This window comes from Amblyomma americanum, chromosome 10, assembly GCF_052857255.1.
Source record: "Amblyomma americanum isolate KBUSLIRL-KWMA chromosome 10, ASM5285725v1, whole genome shotgun sequence".
In the NCBI taxonomy this organism is placed as follows: domain Eukaryota; kingdom Metazoa; phylum Arthropoda; class Arachnida; order Ixodida; family Ixodidae; genus Amblyomma; species Amblyomma americanum.
Window position 1 is genome coordinate 4,359,733 of NC_135506.1, and position 20,440 is coordinate 4,380,172.

Here is a 20,440-nt window from a genome sequence, read left to right on the forward strand (position 1 = left end):
TGCCACAGGCACACGCGACTGCAGCGTGCCTTTGAGAACTGCAAGAAGTTCAATGCCGCCTTCAACAAGTTTGGGCCCTGGCTGCAGTCGGCCGAGGGTCGCCTCTCGGGCCTGGTCTTGACCAACTACCAACGCACCGAAGTAGAGAGGCAGGCCAAGGAGCTGCAGGTATGCGCTGCACTGTCAGAACAGCACCGCTTATACTTGTGATGACCTGCTGCATGCTTGTAGTGACCTGGTTCCTCAGCACTTAATCATCATCTGTGCTTTGGGGATTTTATTGTTTTCTAGGTTGAAGACCTGCAGGTAGGCATTGTTGCCAGCTTGATTTTGCGCTAGCTGTTTGCATGCTGTTGCCAGCCCGCCATGACGGCGACTATCGACCACGCATTGGCCAGCCATCCAAACAGAGCTACGCGCCGCTTTCAGGCACTGACTAGTGTGTCGCTGGCCATTTGTTTTTCTTTTCGGGCACAGTCATGCCGTTCCCAATGCCAGTGGGCATTCCCCTTGCTTACGTCCGCATTGTTCGTTTCTCCAGCACGCTGAAACTGCGCTCTCCTTACAGGCTTTTCGCTGTTTGTGCGATGGCTCCTCACAAGGCTTCAGTGCAATTTCATAATTTCAGCCGTTCTTTGTTTGGATAACACCAGTCGTGTCATTCATGGATTTTATTTTGTTACTCATTTTGCAAGCCACAGCACAGGTTGTGCGCTGTTATGCTGTCTAATCAAGTAGTTTACATTTCTGTGCATGTCATGTTCTTTTTTTGTTTGTTTGTTTGTTTGGTGCTGAGTCAGTCTAGGTTCATTCATTGCAGTTGTGAAGACCGTACACTATGTTTAAAAAACAAAGACAGATTTTCCGCTTGTTTTCATGATTTTTTTTTTCATATTGAACAGATATGTGGTATTCGACGCATATTCAAAAAATTTCAATATTCGCGCATTCCTGCTTGAATTTCTTGGTTGCAAAGTAGCATTGCATTCCTTCTTTAGACAGCATGCAGAGAGTTTGTGTGAGAGAGACCACATGCATAGTGTCTGTGTGTGTGGTGAGTCTCACAGAAAAGTGACCAAGTGGCGATGCTTCTGCAGACCTTCAAGAACGACCTGTCAAGGCACAGCCAGGAGTATGACAGTGTGCGCAACCTGGGTGAAACATTCCTCGCGGGCTGCGACGTAGACAAAGAGGGCGTCAAGAAGGACCTCGACACACTACGCTCTCGCTGGGAGAAGCTGAACCAGAGTGAGTCGGCCCCTCTCATTCATACCATATCCGATGTCAGTTTTTTTTTTAATTTTTCTGAAAAAAGTGAATGAACTGCAGCATGTAGTGAAGTAGCAAGACAAATGGGCTGATTTCTGCTAATATGTACTGCTGCTTTTGCATGCAGCTCTCTTTTTGTAGTTGGTGAGTTAGTGACTTAGTACTGCTGGAAATGCTTGGCTTGAGAATTGTTCATCACTTTCACTGCTTTAGTGTTGCAATTAATGATGGCTGAACATGTGGTATGAAGAACAATGAAATATTAATGTTTACCTGGCCATTCATTGCTAGCTAAGTATGTTTTCTAGACAGCAACACACCCAGAAGCGTTTAGTCTGGCCACTTTGAAAACAGTGTGAAAACGCATAAGGTGGCATACAGTTTTCTTTGTACATTCAGCTTGTTTGTTTTCTCGTGGCTGCATGGAATTCGTGCTAGGAAGTGCAGTGCTAATCATTGATTAGGAAGTAATTCTACTGATGACGATTTACTCCTTCACAAATTGACTCCATCTTGACGGGTTTGTCATTGTGACTTAGTTCTTCGGGTGTGTTGTGGGACTGTTTCAGGTGTCTCAGAGCGCTCCCGCCAACTGGATGAGGTCACTGGCAAGCTGTGCGAGTTCCAGGAGAAGGCTGGCGAGTTGGGCCATGGTCTGCAGCGACTCGAAGACAAGCTGGCGTCTCACGATGCGCTGGGTGAAGCGGCACGCAACCCGCGCCTCCTTGACCGGCTGCAGGGAATGGCGCGCGAGGCTGACGAACTTCGCCGAGGTCTCGACCGCTTGCGGGCTTTCACCGACACCTGGCTGGCCTCGACTCCAGCAGACTGCGACACATCACACGTGCGGGGTCAGCTGGATGCACTGGTGCGCAGACACCAGCAGTTGGCCAATGATCTGCAGGACCGCTGCGGGCAGCTGGAGGCAGCCGGCACTGTGGTTTCCCAATACCACGTGAGTGCCTCAGCTGGCTTTTATGTCTGCAGTGAAAGCCTATCAGGACTCACTTTTGTGACTGAGTGTACCATGACTAATTATAAAATGCACTGTGCTATCCTATTATCTACTCATTTAGAGGGCATGACATGTAAGCTTATCAGGTGAGATGTACTGCAAACTTCCGTAGCAGTGAGTAGTTTTTGGCCACTGGTTCAACATCTAGCTGCTGCAGTCTGCTCTGGATGCCTTTGAAACTTGTGTTGGGTGTCCCGTAATTGTAGGGTTTCTTGCGGTACATCTTTAGTAACCCACTGCTTTTAATAAAAGCCTTCTGATAGAGATTGCCTTATTTTTAACAGTGTGGCTTTAGGGTTTGAATAGCTGCAAGCCATGCCTGTGCTAGATGCAAACAACCACTCTGTTGAACTGAAGTAGGAGCAGCTGCTGGGAGACCGGATTTCTTGGCCTCTTGTGATAATTTAGTGGCTGGCGGTGCACACAGAAATGACCAGTTTGTAATCTGTCTAACAGATTGAATAAATAGGTACATGGCCGACATAGATCATTTGCATCTTACACACAGCTCTGGTTGTTGTATCTATCTACTTAGCTGGATGATATTTCATTCTTCTCTAGCACATTTATCTTTCAATTGAAAGTGGGAGCGCTGCAAAAAGTCTGACTTAGGGCTACTGATGTTCTTCCATCTTGACAGAAGAGAAACTAGAAGCTATCTATCTTCTCAGAGACATTGGCTACAACTCTGCAGCATTTTTCAACCCATGACGAAGGAAGCAATATTTGACTCCGGTCGTGCTAATCTTGCAACGCTTTTTCCCTTGCCTTTCTTCAACCCCAGGCAAAGGTCAAGACCACTCAGCAAGACTTGAGCAGCCTCGAAGAAGAACTGGAAAGCATGGGCCCGGTCGCAAGGGACATCAAGACCGTGCGAACCCAGATCGACCAAGTGAAGGTGGGGTGTTCAGCATTCCCTGTTTGGCACACTTCCTGACAAGACATGCTTCCCCTTTGCAGAGCTTCCAAGGGCGGCTGTCATCCGCAGCCCACGAGGTGGACAGTGCAGAGCACGAGTGCCAGGAGTTGATTTCCCAGGGGTACACGCAGGACGCCAAGGGTGCACGGTCACAGGTGAGGAGTCCCATCAGCTGTGTTGTGTTGTAGCTGAGGCGGCAGGGCCAAAGGGAGTTGCGTCTAACGTGCCTCGGCTGACGTTTAAAGTTGCACTAGCTGACAAGTCACGCAGGGCTTTTTAGTAAATGGTGGTAAAGGCAGGGCAGTACTAACTTGTGCTGCCTTGTCACTTCAGTCGGTACATGCTTCATGGTCATTACTTGGTTTACTTGGGGTTTTTGAATTTTCTTTCTTTTCTTCCTATGTGCTTGTGACTGTTGCTGTGTGAGTCTCCTGCATTGAAGACAGCTGAAAAGTTTCGTGCCATTGTTGCATGGAGGTTAACTTTTGTCATGAATTATAGCAGCAGTTGCATTGGGACTGGTGTCGAGCCCATTGATACCAGTTCAGCACACTGCATATTCAAGTTTGTGTTTACTTATTTATTCATATTCAAATTCTATGTAGGGATTGCTTCTTGAGTAGTATTTTAAAGGTGTGGTGCACTTGTGCTCGAAAGTGTTCTGCAAAATGCTTGCAGGTGGAGTCGCTGCGGCGGCAGCTGAGCCGGCTGGAGGAACGTGCGCGTGGCCGCCACACTTCCCTGGAGGCCATGCTGGCCAAACTGGAGAAGTTCTACGAGGATCTACACAGCACCCAGAGGCGGGTGGGGAGTGCTCTGGGAGAGGAGCACACCTTCAGGCCTGTCGCGGCTGACGTGGAGAGCCTGCGCAGTCAGCAGGAGCAGTTCAAGGTCGATCACTTCTCTAAGTCACTCCCCTAACATCCACAGCACTGCTCGGCTGTGCAGCGGGGGCCCACAGAGTCAGTCATTTGGGGCAGCACTTAACTGTAGAGCAGCAAGAGAGGCCATGAAATTCCTAGTCCAAACTTGTTTCCCATTGACAAGCTCATTTCTGTCACTACATATGAAGACGACCTCTTGGAACCCTATAAATACGATGTACAGTCACGGACAAAAAAGTTTGCAGTATGCGAACTAGAAGGAAAAAACTTATTTCTGTGTTGCCGCACTGGTCAGTCAGCTGGCATTTTTCCAGAGGATGGAGTACACTTATTCCCATGTGCTTCAAAGCCTTTTGTTGACCTCCTTTGCTCAATCGCACAGAAATAATTTTTTTTTCCGTGAACCCACATCCTGCAAACTTTTTTCCATGAGTATACTGTACATTGCTAGATGAAGAAAATGGCTTTTATGACAGGGTTTAAATGGTTACACAATTAAGAGTTCTGCCAGAGTAGGTACACTGAGAGCACGCTACCTCAATATCTGTACCATATTTCTCTTAAAGAGGCCCATTGAGCTCAGGATAAAAGGTTAGCAGAAAACAAATTATGCTTATGTACAGTACTCATTACTCGGTGTTACTGGTTTCTGATTTGAGCAGGCCTCCTCTGCTGCCTTTTTGTGAGGATTGTGTCGTGCGGCTTTGCTTAAGGAGAGCCTGGCTGCTAACAGCTGTACTTCTTGCCGTGCAGCAATTCCGCAAGAACCATGTGGAGCCTCTGGGCAGGGAAGTTGACGGTGTGAACCGTGCCGGCAACGCTCTGATTCAGTCAGCGTCGCCAGGCGTGAACACGACTCTTCTCGAACGAGATATCGATAAACTCAACGACGAGTGGAACCAGCTGAAGGAGAAGGTGAGCACACGAGTCGTCGGGCAAACTAGCTCGCCATTTACTGGAAGCTGCGCGAATTTCAAGCTTAATTTAGCGGCAACAGTTTTTCCTTTCTGCTTATGGCTACATTGCTGTGCTATGCTACAGTGAGGTAGCCCATGCTGATGATCACCTTTGTGTGGGGCCGAACGTTTTTGAGCATTGACATGGTTTTGCCAAGGATCTGCAGTGAACAGTGGAACCTGGTGTGTTCCTTTGATCTGGCAGTGTTGTCTACAAAACCTTGCAGCTCGCTCCTCCGTGTGCAGTAAATATGTCTGGTGCCTTTATACAAAAGTTGGTGATTTAAGGAGCAGTGAGGACAAATGAAGTTAGCCCCTGTTGATAGGTTGCTTCGTTCGTATGACAGACGCGCTACTCACTGCAAGTGGAGACTTTATGAGCTAGAAAAGCTGCAAAAAAGTACAAATGTCGCCACGACCAGCTGTTTTCACTAGCAAACTGCAGCGCATCATGACAGTTCTTTTTCACACACGGTCCTTTTCAACCCAGGTGTTACAAGTTTGTCGAGGATTTGGTTGGCAATAAATGCGCTTTTGCTACCAGGCAAAGGTTGGCATAGCCAGGAAGAGGCAAAAAATAGCTTTTTTTTTTTGTTAAGGAGATAAGTTGCATGGAGTTGTCCTAAGTGTGCCTAAATGGGAGCAGCTGATTGTAATGAAAGCTGCTGGAGTCAGCTGTGTATCATGGCTTCATTGTAGGTTGGGGAGCGTGAACGACTGCTGGAGGCGGCCCTGCTGCAGTCAGGCAAGTTCCAGGAGGCCCTGGCCGGAGTGGCACGCTGGCTGGAGGACACGGAGGAGCTGGTGGCCAACCAGCGGCCCCCTTCGGCCGACTACAAGGTTCTCAAGGCACAGCTGCAAGAGCAGAAGTTCCTCAACAAGCTGCTGCTGGACCGGCAGGGTAGCATGGGTTCGCTCCAGGCCATGGGCAGCGAGGTGATGCGGCACCTGTCACCTGCCGACAAGTCCCATGTTCAGGCACAGCTGCACGACCTCAGCCAGGTGAGCGTGTGTGGGTGTGTATGGAAAGTGTGAAAAAGAGAAGCATCAATTCTATTTACAATACTGCTGGTCCTTTCACAAAATCCTGGGCAGGTCCTTTCATTTCTTGGCTTGTACTTTGAGAGTTGTAAGGGAGTTAAAGGGCTATGCTTATTGGAGAGCGCTGTGTGCTGTTGTAAACTGGTGTGCCGAATGAAGACGAGCAGGTTGGCCCTCGTTGAAAATGTCTGTACATGTGTGTGAGTACAGTATCTTAGTGTGAACCTTCGCAAGCATTTCAGAAATGAGGTAAATGGGAATTTGAAGAGGTAGCAGCAGACGCATGTGTAGTTATGAGTTGGCACCCTAATAAATCGCAGCGATTTGTATGATGAAGTTTTGAAAATGCCCCATTGAGAGCTTGCATCACTCCCAAGAGATCTTGCTCTCCGTTTGATGAGCTCTTGCCATTGTACCATGTAGCACTGTCATTGCTTAACTGCGTTTGTGGTAAATGCAGCGGTTCGACCGGCTGACACGGGGTGCGCAAGAACGCACAGCAGCCCTGGAGCGGACACTGCCGGTGGCCCGATCCTTCCAGGAACAGCTGTCACCGCTGGTTGAATGGCTGGAGCAGACCGAACGACGGCTCACTGCCATGTCCACATTGCCAACAGATGCTGATCGCCTCGCCCAACGGGCACAAGAACACCGTGACCTGCATCGTGACGTGCTGGGGCACAAGCGCGCCTTCGAGGCACTAACGGAGACGGCTCAGCAGCTCATGTCCCTGGTGGGTGACGATGAGGCTCAGGCTGTGGTCGACTCCCTTCAGGAGCTGACAGACCGCTATGCACGCCTTGTTGGCGACAGCGAGCGCCTCGAGCAGCTGCTGTCTGAGGCTCGTGCGGGCGCTGGCGCCTTCGCACTTGCCTTCGAGGACTTGCTGGTCTGGATAGGCGAGATGGAGTCGCGCCTTGCTCGCTACCAAGTGCTGAGTGTCTACGTCGAGAAGCTACAGGAGCAGTTTGATGAATTGAACGTGAGTGCCCTTTTGCCATCATCCTAGCTGCTCCACACTTGTAGATGTTTTCACTAGGCTTGGTGCTTTCTAAATCACCGAGGCTGTACGAATTGAGAAAACAAAATGGTTTGGCACATGCATCACTGCTGCTAATGTTGCTTTCCTCTGCTACTTCTTTCTTTCTCTTCTCATCTGCAGGGAGGTTACATGTGTTCTGTTCACACGTGCTTTATTCACACGTGTGCATGCCACCCATTCTCGTCATTTGACAGTTTTGCTTTCACTTATGTATTTTCACTTGGGTGCTGGAAGAGGTAAAGGAATGCTTCTATTTAGGGCAGGTAGTGACTGCCAGTCTGGGTAATGAGCGGGAAATAACGAAGAATAAGAAGGGTGGAGCGCATATGGTAGGTTCTCTCGGATTGTGAATGGCATTTTACCAGTGTCCCTCAAGAGGAAAGTATACAACAGTTGTATCTTACCTGTACTCTCCTACGTGGCAGAAATTTGGAGGCTAACGAAAGGGTTCAGCTTAAGTTAAGGGCAACACAGCGAGGTATGGAAAGAAAAATGATGAGTGTAATTTTAAGAGACCACAAGCGGGTGGAGTGGGTGAGGGAACAAATGTGGGTTAATGATATCCTAGTTGAAATCAAGAGGAAGAAATGGGCTTGGGCAGGGCATGTTATGTGAAGGGATGATAACCGCTGGTCCTTAACGGTAATGGAGTGGATTCCATGAGAAGGCAAGCGTAGCAGGGGGCGGCAGAAGATTAGGTAGGCAGATGAGGTTAAGAAGTTTGCAGGCATAGTGTGGGCGCAGCTGGCAAAGGACTGGGTTAATTGGAGAGACGTGGGAGAGGTCTTTGCCCTGCAGTGGGCTTAGTCAGGCTGATGATGATGATGTCATTTCTGCTAGTGTTTGTAGCTTTTACATTTACTCGCAATGGTTTTATATCGTTGCCAATCGCATGGCAACCAGCATTATTCAAGTAGGCTAAATATGAGATTGAATTTCTAAAAGGGGTACTGAATAAGGATTATTGTTTGCCCAAGTAAGATGTACGACAAGAGTTGAGAAAACTTGTATGTGGTAATTGCTAGCTATGGCAGCTTCCTTTGTGTCCTGTTAGTGCGCCGAATATTGACTGTCAGCGCCACCTTGTGCAGGAACTCAGTGAAGAGGTGTCCGATCACCAGAAGCAAGTGGATGAGCTGAGTGGATCGGGCCAGGAGCTGATGCGGCACGCATCGGGTAATGATGCCATCCAGCTCAAAGACCGGCTAGACTCACTGCAGCTGCGCTACAGCGACCTGGCGCAGCGCGCATCTGAGCGCCTGCGACAGGCTCGGGAGGCCCTGCCTGTGGCCCAGAGCTTCCACAGTGCCCATGAGCGGCTCATCCGGTGGATGGACGATGCCGAGACGCAGCTGCGTGCCCTGGAGGCCGCAGCCCTCACTGCACAAGAGAGCACCATGCAGGTTTGTATGCAGCGAAATTGTGTCGATATTCTGCATTTCCAGATAAAAGGTCACATTTGCCAACAAGATCTACTTGAAGCTTTACTGTGTCCTAACTGCAGTTTCTACCATGTGAGATGATGGAGTGACCAAGTCTGTTTTGCTGCTGCTTTGTGTTTCAGCGTCTGGAGCAGGAGCTTCAGGAAATGCGTGGGGTGCTGGAAGTGGTGAACCACCTGGGACCGCAGCTGTGCCAGCGGTCACCAGGGGAAGGTGCCGGTGTTGTGGAGTCCATGGTGTCACGTGCCAACCGCCGCTTCGACGCCATCTGCGAACAGATCCAGCGTCGGGCCGAGCGGCTGGAGCTCTCGCGCCAGCGCAGCCTCGAAGTGACTGGCGACCTGGAGGACCTGCTCGACTGGTTCCACGAGGTGGAGCGGCAGCTGGCTGACGCTCAGCCCATCGTGGCTGAACCAGACACACTGGCTGCCATGCTTCGTGAACAGAAGGTGCGTTGTCTTGTAATGACAGAAGTTAGTGGAACCTGCTATGGCAAATAGTGTATTTTGATTATTCGTGCAAATAAGGGCTATCCAGCATTAGTTGCTTTACTTGGTTTGCGTGAACTCCATTCATTGAGTATCTCTTGCACAAGTACTTTGGCTGTGCAGATCGGTGCTGCTACAGTAGAATTGCATTGTGGTTTATATTTAGGGACAGTGGCAGAGGAACGTACCGGTTGTGCCAGTTTGGACGTTGAACCATATTGAAGCAATGTTGTGTTCTTCCATGAAGTGAAATCTTTATGGAAATGCATTCTTTCTCTTCTCTGCAATCCTGCTGCTATGGAACATGTGCGTGTTAGTTGGAGCCTTACATGTTGTGTGTGAATGTTGATCCTACATTCGGTCTCCAAACACTTTTCACAGGCTCTGAGTGAAGAGGTCAGCAGCCAGAAAGGCCGCGTGCGGGACGTCCTGTCTGCAGCCAAGAAGGTTGCACGTGAATGGCCGGCCGAAGACCAGGCAGCCGTGCGGGACCGAGCTGAAGAGCTGCGGGCGCTGTCCACCCGAGTGGCTGAGGCATGCGCCGAGCGGCTCGCAGCGCTGGAGCAGGCCTTGCCTCTGGCTGAACACCTGCTAGAGGCCCACAGTGAGCTCGTTGCCTGGTTGGACGAAGCCGAATCCGAAGCCGAGCGACTTGCCGCCCCAGCGGCCCCACACCCAGCGCACATCCAGCGGCAGCAGGAGCGCAACCGTGCCCTGCTGCAGGCGCTGGCAGAGCACAAGCCGCTGCTCGACCGGTTGAACAAGGCTGGCACGGCACTTGCCAAGCTGTGTCGTCCACCCGATGCTCACAAGGTGCAGCGGCTGCTCAGCTCGGACAATGAGCGTTACAATGCTCTCCGCAAGCTGCTGCGTGACCAACAGAATCTCCTTGAGGAGGCCATGCAGTCCACCTCCCAGGTAGGCACCTTTGTTTCAGGCTCAGGGGACCAAGTTTGGCGAGATTTTGAATCCAAAGCCAACCAGCTGTTGCGCACCTTTTGGTGCCTGCAGCATTGAAAGCGGTCCAGAGCTCCCAAACAGAGCACCAGTCTCCTATTCCTAAGGTGGTTGGCATTCAGATGGCCTAGCACATTGCATTTTTTTTTTTTACATCTGTGTATTAAGCAGCCTGAAGCTGTACATTTTTAGCAATTTTCTACCCTCATAGTTTCGTGAGCTCTTGCATTAATTGTGATGGGGTTCTTTTTGTGCAAGGCAACTTCAACGCAGCCATCACGAGAACAGAATGAAGAGAGCAACACATCTCACTAGGGTTCTATCTCTCTTCGCAGTTTGCTGACAAGCTGGACGGCATGCTGAGTGCGCTGGCTTCAACGGCTGACCAACTGAACAATGCAGAGCCCATATCTGCGCACCCTGAGCGCATCCAGGAGCAGATCAGTGACAACCAGGCAGTGGTGAGCGACCTGGGCAAGAAGTCTCCTGCGCTGGAAGCTGTGCAGAAGGCGGCTCGCGATGTCATCGCCAAGGCAGGAGGGGACCAGGAGCCCAGCGTACGAGGTAGGCGTTTCTGATGATGCAGCAGTCTCCTCTGGCCAGTGGTTTATGATATTGGGTAAAAAAAAAAGAAAGTACTCCTTCTCTTGTGCTATGCTTTAGCCGTAATGACTTTGAGCACTTGTGCTCAGAGCCACTAACGGACACCTTTGTTCATGAAGACTGCCAGGTAGACTGTCAGGTAGACTGCCAAGTAGGGAGGGTGAGCAGGTCTCATCCTTCGTTAAATGAAGCTTTTGTGGACAACTTGCTTTTAATTGAGAGTGTATGCTAGCTCACTCTGTGCAGCGTCCAGATAATCAAAGTTGACAGTATGACTTGCTTGGTACCCAGAATGAAGCCTGAGTTGACCTGTGAGTTGATTTCCGCATAGATTTTATGTTCTGTTTTAGATCCCTAAACTTATCGATGACTTAATTTGATGACATCATTTCGGTTCTTGGTACCTGGGCATTGGTATGAGTAAATGTAGCACTAAGGTTCAAAAGAGTGGTGTTCGCAGAAGTTCACTGTTCATGATTTGATGAACAGGCATATATTTTTGTGATGTCGGTGTCGTGTACATGCTTCAGCACCGCCAGCATTGGCTTGTGCATTGGCAGAAGCACAGACTTCATTGCTTTTCCACTTGGACCCACACCAAGCTTGCTCTGTCGGCCTCTCGCAGACATCCGGCAGAAGCTGGAGCGGCTCAACGGCCTGTGGGAGGCCGTCCAGCAGGCGGCGCGCACGCGAGGCCATTCGCTGGAAAGCGCCCTGGCTGTGGCGGAGCGCTTCTGGGAGGAGCTGAACGCAGTCATGCGGGCACTCCGTGACCTCCAGGAGAACTTGGACAGCCAGGAACCCCCGGCCGTCGAGCCGCAGGCCATCCACCAGCAACAGGAGGTGGGTGTGCTAGGGTGCCTTAACCTTTTATGGAATGGTAGTGATGTCGCAAAAAGAAGGGGGCAGGGATGAAACTTCTTTCATATATTTTCTTCTCGTTATGAGATGGGACTCTTGCAAAGCAAGGCAGAACAAAGACAATGTACCTATGAGCCTGCAGTAGGGCTCCCTACTTCAGGCTTTCAACAGACCGTTGAAACTGTTGCTAGTTAGAATTAGTGGTAAATGCTAAATACTCTGCAGTTGGGTATGCGTCGTGAACAATAGCCACTTTGCTTGTTGGCACTCTGCAGGTGCTGCACGAGATCAAACAGGAGATGGACCAGACAAGACCAGAGGTGGACCAGTGCCGCCAGGCAGGCCAGGACCTGATGCAGTTATGTGGGGAGCCTGATCGGCCGGAAGTGAAGCGCCACATCGAAGACCTGGACTCAGCCTGGGAGAATGTGACCACCCTGTATGCCAAGCGAGAACAGAACCTCATCGATGCCCTGGACAAAGCCATGGGCTTCCACGACACCCTCCAGAGCCTGCTCGAATTCCTTGACACAGCCGAGCAGAAGTACGCCAACCTGGGACCCGTGGCGGCAGACATCGACGCTGTCAAAGCTCAGATTGGACAACTTAGGGTAAGCAGTGGTGTGCTCACTTTAGCGGTGACCACTTTCTTGTGTAGTAACGTGGTTCCCAGGACTTACTGTCTGGAAAAAAATTTTGCCAGCATTCTTGGCTGCTAGTATTTCTCGCTCAGCTAATTTGTTGCCAGAATCTGGTATATTCCAGCCAATACTTCAATAGTCCACTGATTATTAGGCCCAGCTGACAGGATTAGATTGGTACAGCTGGCACGGGCTGTATATATAAAGGTAGACACTCTATGGCCTCAGCTTTCCAACTTGCCATTGTTCTTCCCATGTCAGTCTCTTAGTCACAGAGTTTGACGTTATGTGACTCAGTGTGATCCTCAGTACTGTTATTGAGCTATGGAGTGTGCACTTGCAGGACTTCAAGCGAGAGGTGGACCCGCACATGGTGGAGGTGGAGTCGCTGAACCGGCAAGCCAAGGAACTCTCGGAGCAGACTTCGTCGGAGCAGGCACGAGCGCTGCGGCAGCCGCTGGATGAGATCAACCGGCGCTGGACGGCACTGCTGCGTGGCCTTGTGGAGCGGCAACGCGAGCTAGAGAATGCCTTGCTGCGCCTGGGCCAGTTCCAGCATGCCCTTGGTGAGCTGCTGGTCTGGATGGCGCGCACTGAACGTGCGCTCGACGAGTGCCGACCCGTCGCTGGCGATGCACAGGTCATCGAGGTCGAGCTGGCCAAACATAAGGTGGGCCTCCATGGATATCCCATTGCCATCTTGTTTTTAATGGTCAAATTAGGCACCAAAAATGGCATGCTTCCCACTGTCTCGTGTATGTTACTCTGTCTGGTCTAGTCAGTATTCTAGGTGATGTTGTGCAGACTGCACAGGTGCTACAGCTAGGAACTGTGCTGCATAGATTTCACATACTAGGTTGAAGTACCTCGCTAGGGTCTCAGCATAGATGGCCAGGCTAACATTCCTGCTTTTGTTATTCCCCTGTCGTTCCAGTATTAACCTGCCATGTGTTTTCGTTCTCTCCTGCAGACAATACTCAAAATGATGATTTATGCGCCAACTCTATTCCTCCTGCAGTCTGATCAAAGTACATGGCTCTTTTGGTGCTTAAGTCAGTTCAGGACGTCGGGCAAGAGAGAGTGGCGAGCCTCTTTGTACCAATGATGTGGGGTTTATTGTTGGCAATGCAGGTGCTGATGAATGACATCCAAGCGCACCAGAGCAGTGTGGACACGCTGAACCGGGCTGGCCACCAGTTGATCGAGGCAGACCGGCACAGCGAGGACGCCAACGTGACCCAAACCAAGCTGGCCGACCTCAACCGGCGATGGAAGGCACTCCAGGACAAGGCAGCTCAGCGGCAGCAGCAGCTGGAAGCCGCCTTGCGCGAGGCAAGCTCCCACTTCTCTGCACTCCGTGATGGTCCTGTGTCTAAGGATGCGCATTATTTACTTTCACCTCCCTGTTGCGCGTGACTGTTGCATCAAAGGATGCACATTCTTTAGTCGCCTTTTTGTTGCGTGTGTTAAACCACCTGCACAGTTGTCAAAATCTGGCAGTTTTCTTTTATGTGAAAAATAGTATATTCATGTGCCTCAGCTACAAATGAGCCACAACGCCTACAGTAGTGAAACGCACTTCCCTATGGTGTTTTTGACACATAATGAAATTTTAGTGCTTGAGCGTTATTGCATTTAACTTTTATTTAAATGCAGCTTCCAGCATTCATTTTGTTTAATCTTTAGTTTCACTCATAAGTTGTGGAGCCCAATGTAGCTTAGTGAAGCTGTGTTTGTTGGCTCATTGGATCGGGAATTCCAGCCGAAACATGGAACGTTGAGCTCTTTCTGAAGATCTATTTCATTCACTTACCTTGTCTCCTTTGGTTGGAAAGGAGAAACTCGGGAGTGGTTACTGAAGAGGTCGCAACTCTTCTCTACCCTGCTGTTTTGGTCTTCTCATCCCCATGACCCCCACTTCTATGTGGTCACAAAAACTCTGCCTTGGCAGACCATCTGGCACTTACCATTACGACTGTTGTTCAGAGACGGCCGATTGACTTTATTTACTTCATAAAATAACTGTTTGCATGTCCTTCCAATACTGTCACCCATACGTGTAGTTAATGTCTATTTCAGCACTGCCGAGGGCCCTGTGTTCTGATTGGTTACTCAAGTGCAAGCTGAGGGCACTTCATTCCAAGTTCTCCTTGACTGTACACAGAATCAGAATCGTCAGTGATGCATGCTTCGCCGACAGTCATCAGTGTCTTCGCTTGCTTGTACTTGTTACCTTGCGAGCTCCTGGAAAAAGGCAAGGCCTGCAGTCACTGCACGAGCAAAGCAGTTTTTGTGCAATGAAGACTGTTTCTGTTTATCACCATTGCCTCAATCTGTATGCAAGCCAACTTCTATGTGTGTGTGTGTGTGCAGGCACAAGCATTCAACCAGGAGATTCAAGACCTGCTGATGTGGCTGAGTGACATCGATGGGCAGCTGGCCTCGTCCAAGCCTGTTGGTGGACTGCCTGAAACAGCACGGGAACAGCTGAACCGTTTCATGGTGAGTGTCGGTTCAGCATGGATTTCCAAAGTCAAAACAAAGTAGCATCCAGGCAAACAATGCTCCATTAGCCTAGTTTGTGTGAGCAGCCCGTGTATTTGTTCTTGAAATCGAGTGTGACAAGCCCAAGGACTGCTTCCTTTCCCAGCAGTTCTCTACTGCTCATACAGATGGCACCACATCATCATCATCATCATTTATTGGACCCTTTACATGGTATTACATAAGAGGGGGGGGGGGGGGGGGTTGACGTACGCAGAACAATGCATAGAACATAAAGTCGAAGAAGTCTAAAAAAAATAATAAAAATCCTGGAAAACAGTTTAAATATAAAATGAGTACAATAAATAAAAAATACCAGTACAATGAAATGAAAATCCAGTTTATACAGATTCAAAGAATGCAATCAAATAGAACAATAGGAGTACAAATGAGTTGCTCAAGTACATTAATCTTGGATGATGGGGGTGGATGGCCGTTTTGCGCACGTGTTTGGTTGAGCAGGAATGACTGTAATGCGGTATTGGGCAAAGACTGACTATGCGCGTAGTAATGGCAGTTTTTGAACATGCCACTGAGCACTGACTGACGCTTGCAGGAGCTGTACAACGAATTGGACAGCAACAGGCACAGAGTGGAGTCAGTGCTACAACAGGGCCAAGAGTACACGCGAGCTGCTGAGGGCTCCACAGGACTCCAGCATAGCTTGCGCACGCTGAAACAGCGGTGGGACAACGTCCTCAACCGGGCCAATGACCGCAAGGTGGGTGCAGCTGGTTGTTAGTTCTGCCATTTGCAGAATCTGAAATTTTACAAAGTGCTGGGCTAAATAAACTGGCCTTCTGGGGAGACACTGTTTGGTGTAGACACACCTTAATTGCTAGTTAATGAGCTGTTCAGAGGAGGCACAGCTTTAAGAGATGGAAAATTGCTCCTTCATTCTCATTTAATCACAGTTCTGTTATTTTTCTGCATGTTTGTGAAGTAGTTTTACACATGATGGTTCCAATGAGGATTACTTGTTGAAAGCAAATCAGAACTTGTTCATGTAAGTTGGCTTTGGCCAGCTTCATTGGCATATAAGGATGTGTTGAAGCATTTGTCTTTGTTCCTCAGTGTCATATTTCTGGGCACTTTCAATTTTTAAAAAGTGATATACCCTGCTTAGCATTTTGCATGTCTTCACTAGTGACTCCTATTGCAGATCAAACTGGAAATTGCGCTCAAGGAAGCCACGGAATTCCATGAGTCCCTACAGGAGTTTGTCGAGTGGCTCACACATGCAGAGAAGTCGTTAGCAGGCCTGCGGCCTGTAAGCCGGGTCCTGGAGAATGTGCTGACCCAGATTGAGGAGCACAAGGTGAGTGTGTACCACAGGCCCAGAGCCCATGTGGGCAGCACTTTTGGGCATAGTGCAAGGCTTATGATTGTAAATGCCAAAGTGTTCAATGGTCCTATGCTTTGGTTTCTAATATGTTACAGCTAATGATTATCAGAGTTCAAATTCTTCAGGAGGGGCCCTGAACAATTCATTATTTTTCAAGATTCAAGAAGGAAGAAAAAAAAAATGTCTTCCCCTTCATCGTTCTTTTGTTTTGTTCTAACTTTTCAGGAAACCCCGCCAGCTAATAGTTTCGTATGTAATAAAATTTGTGTTATCCCTGTTCACTGCAGTTAGGCCCCTATGTACCAGCATTGCAGTCATGTATGGCCATTGTTTCTTCTGCCTTGGTCCCTGATAGCCAGCTGTGCTGACCCTAGACTGGTGGACCTGTATGTGTGCATGTGCAGAGCTTCCAGAAGGACGTGGGCGCCCACAGAGAGACCATGCTGCAGCTGGACAAGAAGGGCACGCACCTCAAGTACTTCAGCCAGAAGCAGGACGTGATCCTCATCAAGAACCTGCTCATCTCAGTGCAGCATCGCTGGGAGCGTGTAGTCTCCAAGGCAGCGGAGCGCACTCGCGCCCTCGACCACGGCTACAAGGAGGCTAAAGAGGTGGGCAAAGTCTGTGCACAGGCCACGGCTCACGTGAGAGCAAATGTGTGGCAAAATTCAGGTCCCCAATTCCTATCAGGCTCTCTCCACATCAGTATTGAGTAGGTGTATGCAAATATTTGAAGTTTCAAATACGAAGAGAATGTTTGATATTCGGTTCATGTTCACATTTTAGAAATTGATATTAGAGAATTTCTGAGCATTTGCCAATGATCGTATGCCACCATGCAGACTTTCATATATAAATATATATAAATAAATATAATAAATATATAAATAAATCAACCTCCAGATAATCTGGGAATTTCTTCCTCTCCTTTGAACTCCGAATTAATGAGATTTTGCTGGCCTAGTTGCCAGTCATGTGTCATTTTATGGATTTCGTTATGTACAAATCATATTACAGGTTGGTTACTGTTGTGCTGTCTAACCAAGTAGCACACATTTCTGTGCACATCATATTTTTTTATATGTTGCTGAGTCAGTCTACTGTAGGATACAGCTTAAAAAACATTGGTTGGTAACAATGGGCAATGGTCCGTGGTGTCCTGTATTACTCACTGACCAATCACAACGATGAACAAAATCAGCCTTTTAATGTTCGACCTAATCAGACAAGTCAGAGGCATCAAAATTTGTTACCTTATAATTTCAAGCTTATAATTTCGCGTCGTGATCAGCTTCTTCCTTAGGTAACAAGGAAAGCTTTAACAACAGCCTGCTTTTTGTCATGGAGAAATTCTGTTCGGCTGTCCTGAATGTGGGCAGATTCACTTGGACTTGAGTTAAATAAGGGTAACAGCAGTTGCCTGTTCATCATTTTCTGAAATATTTTTTCATACTGAACAGATATTCAATATTCGATTCGTATTCAAAAGTTCTAGCATTTGCACACCCCTAGTGTTGAGGTTGTCTCAAGAGTGGTTAGCCCCAGTTTGTTTTGACAGCTCTGCTCGTGTTTTAATTGAAAGCGTACATCTCCACAACTCTCCGTGCTAGCGCCAATTCCAAGCAGACCCTAGCGGAACATTGTACCAGAAATTGTTCAGTTGCAAGACTTTGTATAAGAAGTATCAGCTGATCCGTGTTCCCATGTTCCTGTGCAGTTCCACGATGCATGGATGGAGCTGGACCGGTGGCTGACGGAGGCGGACCAGAGCCTCGACGAGCAGCCGCCGGCGGGCAACGACCCTGAGAAGATCCGGCGCCTGCTGGCACGGCACCGGGAGTTCCAGCGCGCCCTGGGGGCCAAGCAGCCAGCGTACGATGCCTGCTTGCGCCAGGGGCGGCTCCTGCGTGAGCGGTGCCCCAAGCCGGACCAGCCGGTGCTGCAGCGCATGAGCGACGAGCTCAAGGCCAAGTGGAACGCCCTGTGCAACAAGTCGGTGGACAGGTGCGTCCTTCACCGCCTCTTCCTCTGCATGGCTGTGTTGTGGTACTTGTGGTGAAGTCCAGTAATCCATTCAAGAACTAATTTGCATCAACTCGGATGAAATTCACCTTTGAATGAGAAAGGACTAAAAGCTGCTTGAGCGCAGCTTGACAATAGCAGGCAAGTAAAAGTTCAAAAGACTTGGCTGTAATGAAAATTGATTTGACTGTCCCAAAGACTGGTCTCATTTTAAAGATTTTTTTGTTTTTAGCTATGTTGTAGTGCTGGTGGACTGTGCTGTGAATGCATCAGAGTTGTTTGTTTAGCAAAATAAAGTAGTCTATTTCCCCTTTTTACCAGCCACAAAGGGTGGTGAGGAATTATAGAGGGGAGTTATAAAAGGGGATGGGTCTGAGGGGGGGGTTGCACCATTTTTTACCTGAAGTATGCGAAATTTCGGCAAACAGTGGGAGCTCGTGCGTGCGATAGTGGGCTGTTGACCCCCGTCCCTCCTTTCACTGCTTCTTTCTGCTCTGTGCAGGCAGCGGAAGTTGGAGGAAGCGTTGCTCTTCTCGGGCCAGTTCAAAGATGCAGTGCAGGCACTCATCGACTGGCTGGACCGCGCCCTGACCTCCCTGCAGGCAGACCAGCTGCTGCACGGAGACCTCGACACGGTCAACAACCTCGTCGAACAGCACAGGGTGAAGGAGCTGTTCTCTTATTTCTGTCCACCCTCTCTCTACTTTTTTTAATGAGTAGTTTAAGGAGCTGACCAGCTCAATCGCTCGTACTGTGCAGAGCTTCCAAACGGAGCTGAAGAGCCGCTCTGCCAACCTGGAGTCGGTGCAGCGCACGGCCAGCGAGCTGCTCAAGACGGCCAGTGCCGACGATGCGGCCAGCATCCGCACCCAGTTGTCCGCACTCGAGTCTAAGTGGGAGTCTGTCTCCAAGCTCTCGGATAGCAAGCAGCGCAAGCTGGAAGAGGCCCTCCGCCAGGCAAGTCCTGCAAGACTGGCTTATGGCTTTGCATTTGGTCTAATTACATGCGTGGTGGCACCCATGCTAAGGTTCTCTGCAAGTTTAGATGTCCACCCATCCGCATCATTTGTGGCGTGCTTAAAATTTCAACATCGTGCAATTTTAAGTGCTTCGCCTTGATGGAGAAGCTGAATTGCTGTTTGTAAACTGCGCTGGCGAAATTGTAGAGGCCTCACAGGCAGTAACTATGCCTTGGCCACGTCCTGGACGTATTGCTGACTGCCACCAAGAACATGCTTTATTTAGCTGCTCATGCTTCTTATGCAAGTACGGACATGCTGTTGAGCGTTAGACTGAAACCCTGTCTCAGGCTGAGGAACATCGAAGGAGCTGGTGCAGAAATAAGCACATGTGATCTAGGCTCGAAGGACCAAACAGTTTTGAAACAAATCCTGTCATATGCCACAATGTTGAGGACCTTACAAAGTGACCGTGATGGCAGGAGCCTGGCATGAGCTCTTCTTGTGATGGTACTTGCAGGCAGAGCAGCTGCACAAGGCAGTGCATATGCTGCTGGAGTGGCTGTCGGATGCAGAGATGAAGCTGCGATTTGCGGGTCCGCTGCCCGAGGACGAAGCCACCACGCGGCAGCAGATGGAGGAGCACCAGCAGTTCATGCGCGAGATGGAGCAGCAGGAGCACAACAAGGTGAGCTACTCAGAACCCCTGCCATGTGACCGTCACTGTGAGAGCATGTTACTAAGAGGCAGAGCATTGTGCAGATCTTTCTGACAGCACAGTTGCCTGCCTTAGTGCTTTGTGTGAGCATTGTCCCATGTAATAGAAGCAGCAGTTCTGCATTTTTTTTCCACGTTTTATTTCTCAAGAGTTCAGAACGTGCTCTGACTTGGGGGGGGCAAGTCTCCACTATGCAACCTTTTTATGATAAGCAGCAGCGTCACAGAGCTAGAGGAATAGACTGCTGTTGTGTGACCCCTTGTAGAACATGGCATCTGGGGTCATTGCTTCGAGGGCCCTTTTTGAAGCAATGAGGCTTGCTTTGTAATATGTTTAGCTGTCTATGCCATGTGCAGTTACCACTGAACTAAATGTAAGCTTTATATACAAATGGCTGTTCTCTCATGTGCTGGGCAAACTAGCGCTTCTGTACACACTTCGTTGATGTTGCCAGCTAAGGCAGTTGTTTTTCATTGCATGCCGAGAGTCATATGGTGCACGAGAGATATCTTAAAGGTGCACTGAAGAGGAATCTCAAGTTGTCTTTTTACCGCGGGAACTCTATCTACGCGTTCCGAGCATTCTTAGAAGCTTTAAATTATTGTCCTGTGCAGCCGACTGCCCTAATTAAATGGGATTAAACGTCCCGGCTCCCGTCTTTTTTTTGAACCCAACGCAGTAGGCAGGAGGATACAACCAACGCTTCAGCCAGTCCCGTGGCAGCTTCACGTTCT

The 20,440-nt window shown here is 49.2% G+C and overlaps 1 protein-coding gene across 9 annotated transcripts in view; it reads left to right on the top strand.

Annotated features, from left to right (window-relative positions):
• Positions 1-20,440, top strand: part of shot (dystonin-like protein short stop) — a 209,469-nt gene that overhangs the window by 178,776 nt on the left and 10,253 nt on the right. For 8 of the 9 annotated variants that reach the window (XR_013308990.1, XR_013308991.1, XM_077639200.1 and 5 more), the window contains 25 exons: positions 9-168; positions 1,098-1,248; positions 1,839-2,224; positions 3,069-3,182; positions 3,245-3,358; positions 3,882-4,094; positions 4,841-5,002; positions 5,743-6,045; positions 6,545-7,066; positions 8,218-8,529; positions 8,691-9,017; positions 9,438-9,974; positions 10,349-10,577; positions 11,242-11,459; positions 11,753-12,088; positions 12,462-12,788; positions 13,250-13,450; positions 14,492-14,620; positions 15,219-15,383; positions 15,825-15,980; positions 16,412-16,618; positions 17,725-18,011; positions 18,532-18,691; positions 18,789-18,990; positions 19,513-19,676. Coding sequence is in view for 7 of the 9 variants with exons in the window: in XM_077639200.1 (XP_077495326.1) it covers positions 9-168; positions 1,098-1,248; positions 1,839-2,224; positions 3,069-3,182; positions 3,245-3,358; positions 3,882-4,094; positions 4,841-5,002; positions 5,743-6,045; positions 6,545-7,066; positions 8,218-8,529; positions 8,691-9,017; positions 9,438-9,974; positions 10,349-10,577; positions 11,242-11,459; positions 11,753-12,088; positions 12,462-12,788; positions 13,250-13,450; positions 14,492-14,620; positions 15,219-15,383; positions 15,825-15,980; positions 16,412-16,618; positions 17,725-18,011; positions 18,532-18,691; positions 18,789-18,990; positions 19,513-19,676 (6,082 nt within the window). In the remaining 2 variants the exon portion in view is untranslated. Of the gene's footprint in view, positions 1-8; positions 169-1,097; positions 1,249-1,838; positions 2,225-3,068; positions 3,183-3,244; positions 3,359-3,881; positions 4,095-4,840; positions 5,003-5,742; positions 6,046-6,544; positions 7,067-8,217; positions 8,530-8,690; positions 9,018-9,437; positions 9,975-10,348; positions 10,578-11,241; positions 11,460-11,752; positions 12,089-12,461; positions 12,789-13,249; positions 13,451-14,491; positions 14,621-15,218; positions 15,384-15,824; positions 15,981-16,411; positions 16,619-17,724; positions 18,012-18,531; positions 18,692-18,788; positions 18,991-19,508; positions 19,677-20,440 lie in introns of all 9 variants that reach the window. The other variant, XM_077639201.1, reaches the window with a different exon arrangement.